We start from the raw sequence: 8,104 nt of genomic DNA on the forward strand, positions 1-8,104 counted from the left end.
ATCGCGAATGGTGGTCTAACAGATGGAGCTGTGATAGAAGGGACCGGGTCCGATGGACCTGTTACAGACGGGGCTGAGTCAGGTGTCCTCTTCATCAGAGAGTCCGAGGTAGAAGTGGTCGCTCCTTCACAGACTTCTTCCCACTCCTTACAAATGAGCCTCCGACGCCGAGAGAGCTCCAGATTGCATCTCCAGTGGGGCTCGGGTGATCGTGGAACGTTTGGCTCAGATTGTCCCTTTAGCGCCACCCCACTAGACGCCATGGGGGTGGATAAGGCGCTAGTGGGGCTGTCGTCTCTACTGGTCCTGGTCATGGAAAGTGGTGGACTGACAGATGGAGCTGTGTCGGATGGAGCTGTGTCAGGAGCCCTCTTAACCATAGAGTCCGAGGTGGAAATGGCCGCCCCTTGATAGACTCCCTCCCACTTCTTGCGAAAGAGTCTCTGACGCAGAGAGAGCTCCAGATCTCGCTTCCAGTGGGCCGTGGGCGATCGTGGTACGTCCAGCTCAGATTGTCCCTTTACCACCACACCACTAAAAACCTTGTTCGTGGATAGGTGGCTAGCGGGGCTGTGTCCTCTACTGGTCCTAGTCATGGAGAGTGGTGGACTGACAGATGGACCTGTTACAGACAGGGCTGTATCAGGTACCCTCTTCATAAGAGAGTCCGAGGTAGAAGTGGTCGCTCCTTCACAGACTTCTTCCCACTCCTTACAAATGAGCCTCTGACGCCGAGAGAGCTCCAGATCTCGTCTCCAGTGGGGCTCGGGTGATCGTGGAGTGTCCGGCTCAGATTGGTCCTTTACCAGCACACCACTAGATGCCATGGGGGTGGATAAGGCGCTAGCGGGGCTGTGTCCTCTACTGGTCCTGGTCATGGAGAGTGTTGGACTGACAGATGGAGCTGTGTCAGATGGAGCTGTGTCAGGAGCCTTCTTAACCATAGAGTCTGAGGTGGAAATGGCCGCCCCTTGAAAGACTCCCTCCCACTTCTTGCGAAAGAGTCTCTGACGCAGAGAGAGCTCCAGATCTCGCTTCCAGTGGGCCGTGGGCGATCGTGGTACGTCCAGCTCAGATTGTCCCTTTACCACCACACCACTAAAAACCTTGTTCGTGGATAGGTGGCTAGCGGGGCTGTGTCCTCTACTGGTCCTAGTCATAGAGAGTGGTGGACTGACAGATGGACCTGTGACAGACAGGGCTGTGTCAGATGGACCTGTTACAGACAGGGCTGTATCAGGTACCCTCTTCATAAGAGAGTCCGAGGTAGAAGTGGTCGCTCCTTCACAGACGTCTTCCCACTTCTTACAAATGAGCCTCTGACACCGAGAGAGCTCCAGATTGCATCTCCAGGGGGCCTTGGGCGATCGTGGAACGTCCGGCTCAGATTGTCCCTTTAGCGCCACCCCACTAGACGCCATGGGGGTGGATAAGGCGCTAGCGGGGCTGTCTCCTCTACTGGTCCTGGTCATGGAAAGTGGTGGACTGACAGATGGAGCTGTGTCAGATGGAGCTGTGTCAGGAGCCCTCTTAACCATAGAGTCCGAGGTGGAAATGGTCGCCCCTTGATAGACTCCCTCCCACTTCTTGCGAAAGAGCCTCCGACGCAGAGAGAACTTGGAGGAGGACGGGGCTGTGACAAATGAACTGGTGACAGACGGGGCTGTGTGAAATGAACTCATCTCAGACATCGGGTCTTGTCCACAGCCCCCCGGATCATAGGAGTCAGAACCTGGATCGTCTTGTCCTGGACAGTCCCAATAGCTCGCATGCATCTTCGCATGCGGTCCCAATGGCTCGCATGCACACATGCACCGGGCTGTCACACTGTCCAGCTGGCGATTTCTCCATTTATCTAATAGCCAAAGCGCGATCAGGATCTCATAGAGCGCAATAAAAACTACCGTGCAGAGGAGTTTCACATCAAGATCCAGGAACGGGGTCTGAAAGGGCGTCGCCTCAGGACCTTGGTTTGCAGGTCTACATGAAATTGGCACCCTCTCTCGGGTTCTAAAAAGATCAATTACTCCACTAGCGAACATATTGGCAAAGATACATCGCAACATATTCCTCTCATCGCAGGCTTGTCCACTTGTTAAGGCAGGATATGTACCTTGCCGCTGTGACGTGTACACGTTACGCCGTAGTGCCCGTGATGTCACAGACCGGATATAATTCTATCCGGTCTGTGACATCACGGGCACTACGGCGTAACGTGTACACGTCACACGGCTAGTCCAGGCGGCCAGCTAATTGAAATAAATGTATACTAGATTTAAAAAGATTTAAGCTATTTTATTTTTGCTTGAGACCCAACGATACCCCTTACACCCGATACACCCCCACATTAAATCCGTTAAATCCAGTCGTTAATTGTCCACGTTTTCGATAGAGATGGATAGGCATTATTGGCGAAATTAAATAAAGAGTAATCGCTCTCTATGAATCATTCATATTCAAGGGCGTTTTGTTATTTTGAAGACTACTCGTAGGCTAGCAGTAGGATTTGAAAGGAGCCCAAGACAGAGGCGCGCTGCGCTCCTGACCCCCGAGTGCACAGCCCATGATCCGATGAGAGAGAGCGGTGTCGTGTGGCCGATAAAGCCCCCCGGGTCCTGTTATTCTGTTCATAAAGTAGCCTACTTTGAGACGCAACCTCAAAGTGCTGACGAAACGGTTTGGCTTCTCGTCCCGTTAACATTAGGCCTACCTCAGTCCCTGAATAGCCGCGAACCCAACCAAAACATAGTTTTGATGAAGACCGTTTGGAGACCAGTGGCTATCCTCTGTTTGTAGTCAGTAATGACCTTTTGTAATGTGTCTGCCTCTGCAATGTTATGTTTTAATAAAGGAGGTTATGTGATAATATGAGACTATAAAGTTCTCAAAGATTGGTCTGGTGTGACATAACATGAGTACATTACAGCAGTACAATATGTATGTAGGCTACACTATGTTGTTTTGGAATGTATTTTAGTATGTGTAGTCTTTTATGTGAAAGTGGGGTTTATGGCTTACATTTTAGGGCCTTTAGAGCATTTTTTAATTTTATTTCAAGCTTTATTTCATAAATGTGTGAAATAGTTCCCTCCATCACATGATTTCAATAACATTCGATGACGTAAGGAATGAGTTCACGTTGTTGTTGTGTGTACTACGTCAGCCCCATAGTGCGTTGTTGCAGAGTCACTGCGCTGGATCGTGTGTAAACAACAGGGTAGAGAAAGAAAGTCTAGAACTTGCCCTTTAAATTGTGTATTTTTCAACAATAATCGTCTGTAATTGCTTTCAAATTGTAGTGGCCCTAGTGTAAAGCCTGTGGTGATATATGCGCAGTCTAAAAGGGCAATAGATCGTATTGGTCGTGTGGACAGTCGATGAGAAGCGAGTTAGCTAGCTAGCTAACGTTAGCCGTTCTAGCTAGGTAGCTCCGTTAGCTTCGCTAGCAGGCTAGCTGTATTCGAGGGGTTGTCGCAGCGCGGTGACTGGAAGTCCTTGCATGTCAAGGCAGTCTTCACTCTGGACTGTGGGCAGAATCTCCTGAGCCGTGAGTAACATTGGCTCATTTCCACCTAACGTTACACGACACCAAGGCTTAGCTAGGCTATTTCCATCCAGTTTGTTAGCTAGTTTTTTTTAACTTGGTGTGTCTAGCCTTGGTATCTAGCCTGCTGCTTCTAACGTTACTTGCCAGCAACATTAGCTTGTGTTTTCGATGGTATCTATTAGCTAGTTAACAAACTGTCACCGTTGTGAGAGTAATTAGCTGCTAGTTACTCTTACAACGGTAACAGTTAGCTAGCTAGTACTAGTACAAACATAGACGACGTTAATTAGATTGATAAATAACGTTTAGCAATAACGCTGCTAGCTAACGTTGCAGCTGACACTGCTGCTTGCGCGCTATTGCTAAACGTTATTTAGCAATCTAATTAACGTCGTCTATGTCTGTGTATGTATTATTGCAAAGAATAGTAGAATTGGCATAACCCATCAAGATCACAGAAGACGAGAGAGAGGGAGAATCTAGCTAATGTAGCTATGATAGCTAGCTATGTTTCTGCTAGCCAGCTAGCTTCAGGAGCTGTAACATAAGTCCTAGCTACCTCGCTGTTAGTAGCAAAGACGAAAGAGGAACTCAACCAGTCTATTAACACACATTTTGAACCAGCTAACTACATTATTTGACAGTGATGGCCATGAACACTCTTTGCTGTAACTTTGAGCCTTAAGTCCCAGTCTAATACGCTAGTGTGTGTGTGTGTGTGTGTGTGTTGCAGCTGGGTGGCTGGTCAGAGGACCCTCCTCCCACCATGGAGGCAGGAGGAAAGGACTGTGAGGAGGATACTCTTCAGACTGCATTCAAGAAGCTGCGTGTGGATGCTGGGAGGTCAGTACTGCGTGTGGATGCTGGGAGGTCAGTACTGCGTGTGGATGCTGGGAGGTCAGTACTGCGTGTGGATGCTGGGAGGTCAGTACTGCGTGTGGATGCTGGGAGGTCAGTACTGCGTGTGGATGCAGGGAGGTCAGTACTGCGTGTGGGTGCAGGGAGGTCAGTACTGCGTGTGGATGCTGTGAGGTCAGTACTGCGTGTGGATGCTGGGAGGTCAGTACTGCGTGTGGATGCTGGGAGGTCAGTACTGCGTGTGGATGCTGGGAGGTCAGTACTGTGCTAACCAGTTGACGGAAGCTAGCAGCTTTTGGACATAGTCATTAGTTTACAGATGATCTTAGGGACACACGATTGGGCGAACAGTCATTAGTTTACAGATGATCTTAGGGACATGCGATTGGGCGAACTCGTCCCAGTGTTCTATGGTGATATTGTTTCAGTATGTGTGCTCATCTCTGCTCCACACTGATTTTTGACACTTGAATTTACTTTCTGTGTGTGTGTGTGTGTGTGTGTGTGTGTGTGTGTCCAGCTTGCCTGCTGCCGTGAGTGTCTCGGAGGCCTTGGCTCCCAGAGTCTTACCCCGGGCGTGTCCAGAGTTGAGCGGAGCCAAATCCAAACTCAGCTGCCCAAAAGAGAACTGGCACGGGTAAGGCCTCCGCCACTGATAACCAGTATTAGATAGATAGGCAGGGTAAGGCTTCTGATAACCAGTATTTAGATAGAGAGGCAGGGTAAGGCTTCCACCACTGATGACCAGTATTTAGATAGAGAGGCAGGGTAAGGCTTCCACCACTGATAACCAGTATTAGATAGATAGGCAGGGTAAGGCTTCTGATAACCAGTATTTAGATAGAGAGGCAGGGTAAGGCTTCCACCACTGATAACCAGTATTAGATAGATAAGCAGGGTAAGGCTTCTGATAACCAGTATTTAGATAGAGAGGCAGGGTAAGGCTTCCACCACTGATGACCAGTATTTAGATAGAGAGGCAGGGTAAGGCCTCTGCCACTGATGACCAGTATTTAGATAGAGAGGCAGGGTAAGGCCTCTGCCACTGATGACCAGTATTTAGATAGAGAGGCAGGGTAAGGCCTCCGCCACTGATGACCAGTATTAGATAGATAGGCAGGGTAAGGCCACTGATAACCAGTATTAGATAGATAGGCAGGGTAAGCCTGCCACAGATGACCAGTATTTAGATAGAGAGGCAGGGTAAGGCCTCCGCCACTGATAACCAGTATTAGATAGATAGGCAGGGTAAGGCCTCCGCCACTGATGACCAGTATTTAGATAGATAGGCAATGCGCAGTCTCAACAGTTGTTGATTAATTGTATTCAGGACAAATAAAAGGACATATATCAGAAAATGACTAATTTACTGCTAATATGAAAACTTACAAAAAACATATAGAGACATACAATCTGTTCTTAATTCAGCCGGTGACCCCCTGAAGCTGGTGACCCCCTGAAGCTGGTCACCCCATAACGTGGGACGGGACCAGTAGCATCTTTAGTTTCCTCAAGCAGTGATTTGAAAACAGCCGGGAAAATAATGTTAAGGTTCCTCCCACTACAAATGTATAACATATCTGTATGTACATTTTCCTGAATATTGACATAGTTTTAGGGTTACTAATTATGGTTTTAAAGTGACACAAGTCATCTTGGACGTGTCTCTGGATGTGAGGGATGGAACTGTAAGGGTGCGCAGTCATGTTTCTTTCAGTCAATATCTTTTGGGATCAAATGCTTAAATTCCATCTGTAGGCCTTTTTAAAATTAACAAAAAAATGGCGGACGCACTATATAGTGCACCATATAGGGAATAGGGAACGGTTTCAAACACAGCTCTAGTCACGAGACAGTCCCAGTCAGCTAACGTAGCATAACCTGTCAACACCACAGAAATGTTAGCCATTTAGTAGCCTAGTAACTGTACTTGTAATTTTACAGTAACAACAAGCAGATCCAGCGAGAGTGCCCTTTTCAAGCACCGTTCGTTCCCTGGTGCGCTCACGGCGCTGTATGGGCCACCAACGCTGATCCTACTGGTGCTGCGTCAATGCTGATATTTCATTACTAAAATGTTGTCCGTGCTATGGTCCACAAAGGCTGATATTTTGTTGCAAAAAATGTCACCTGCCAAAGTGTCGGGTGGCTTCCAAAACATACACGCCAAATGAAAAATATACCCACAAATATACCCACATCTGGCGCTTGGCGGGTGTTAATTGCGAACCCTGATTCTAACCCTCCAGCCCTCTGTCTGTGTCTCAGCTGTATGAGGAAGTCCTCCAGAGGGCTTGTGAGGAGCCAGAGGAGGAGGAGGTCCAAGTCCCCCATCCTCCACCCTCCCAAGTTCACCTACTGCAGCGCCAAGATGTCTCCCCCTGCTGGTCAGCTGAAGCACCAGCGCCTGGCTGTGGATCTGGATGCATGTAGCCCCGCCCCTCTTTGTGGGGGCCAGCCCAGGAAAGAACAGCTGCTGTCGTCTGGCCACACCCCCTCCCCTGTGTTTGGGTCATCCGGGTACGAGCCCCTCCCCCACCCCCCCTCAGCCACCGCCTCTCCAGAAGGTTCCGGCGCTGCCGGGCAGGTAGGGAGCCCCAGACGGGCTCTGCCCGAGGAGGAGCGCAGCCCAGATACAGGCGCCTGCGCTGGGGCCAACCCTATCGCTGAGGCCACAGCGGGAGCTTCTGACTTCCAGGCCCTGTCCAAGCTCCAGGACCGCGTAGGGGCCCCTCCCTGCCCCTGCCCCTGCGAGGAGGGTGTGTGTCGCTGCCCGTGCCCAGGGTGGCAGGGGGTGGAGGTGTACTCCTTCACCGGCCTCCGTGATGTCATCTCTGAGTGCGAGAGGAACCTCGTGAGCCCCGAGGACGCCACCGCTCAAGGCCACGCCCCCCTGTACCACAGAACTCACCACGCAGGCTCCGCCTCCCCCAACACTACCACTACAACATCATCATCGGGCTCCCCCCGCTCCTGCTCCGAGCAGGCACGGGCCTATGTTGATGACATCACAATAGAGGACCTTTCTGGATACATGGAGTATTACCTTTATATTCCCAAGAAAATGTCACATATGGCTGAGATGATGTATACTTAAAATAAATAAGGAAATGGATACGATAAATATGTTTTCAGGGGGGTGGATTAAAAGATGGTTAGGCATGAAGTTCTTATTTAAATACTAAGATCTAATAACTTGAAGGACAGAATCTCTCCATTCTTCTGTTTAATCTACCCAGGCTAGCGCTGAAATTATGCCACAACTCTTTCTTCTCATTACTTTTTGACTTTATTATTATTTGTTTTCTTTTTTTGTTTATGGATGATTGTTTGTTGTTATTTTTGGTTTACAAATGATGTTGCCAAAGCTCTGACTCCTGCCGCTCCTCAGCCAGGATTGGTCAGTAGACGCAAACTTGTAATGCGAAGCGTGATGCTGTTCTTCATGAGCCCACAAGATGGCCACATTGCTTCATTTCACTCAATAAAACATTTTTGTTGAAAATGCATCTCCCTCTACATTGTCTTTCTTTGAATGTTTTTAGTCAAGACTGGGGGAGACATTTTGTGGTGAATAAAATATTGCTACACATCAAATGCACAATGAAGAACTGATTACATTCTACTTGCACTGAACACAGATGATTACAAAGACCGGTGGTTTTCACCAGAACACAACGAGTGCTGACGGTTCACCAC

The 8,104-nt window shown here is 48.9% G+C and overlaps 1 protein-coding gene across 2 annotated transcripts; it reads left to right on the forward strand.

Annotated features, from left to right (window-relative positions):
• Positions 1–3,189: 3,189 nt before the first annotated feature.
• oser1 (oxidative stress responsive serine-rich 1) lies at positions 3,190–7,880 on the forward strand. 2 transcript variants are annotated; one of them, XM_084446341.1, is made up of 4 exons: positions 3,190–3,547; positions 4,281–4,417; positions 4,926–5,042; positions 6,674–7,880. In XM_084446341.1, exons 2-4 carry the CDS (start codon positions 4,314–4,316, stop codon positions 7,500–7,502), a joined length of 1,050 nt encoding a protein of 349 aa, XP_084302467.1. In that variant the 5' UTR covers positions 3,190–3,547; positions 4,281–4,313; the 3' UTR covers positions 7,503–7,880. The 2 variants fall into 2 exon arrangements, with proteins under 2 accessions (XP_084302467.1, XP_084302468.1); XM_084446342.1 differs by having other exon boundaries at positions 4,281–4,390.
• The last annotated feature ends 224 nt before the right edge of the window (positions 7,881–8,104 follow it).

Source organism: Borostomias antarcticus (assembly GCF_949987555.1).
Source record: "Borostomias antarcticus genome assembly, chromosome: 11".
NCBI classification, from domain to species: Eukaryota; Metazoa; Chordata; class Actinopteri; order Stomiiformes; family Stomiidae; genus Borostomias; species Borostomias antarcticus.

What these genes read in the sequence shown, in the direction of transcription:
- oser1 (XM_084446341.1), top strand. Translation starts at nt 4,314, where the DNA reads ATGGAGGCAGGAGGAAAGGACTGTGAGGAGGATACTCTTCAGACTGCA. An exon ending in CTGCGTGTGGATGCTGGGAG is followed by an intron (nt 4,418 to 4,925) that starts GTCAGTACTGCG and finishes GTGTGTGTCCAG; the next exon opens with CTTGCCTGCTGCCGTGAGTG. An exon ending in CCAAAAGAGAACTGGCACGG is followed by an intron (nt 5,043 to 6,673) that starts GTAAGGCCTCCG and finishes TCTGTGTCTCAG; the next exon opens with CTGTATGAGGAAGTCCTCCA.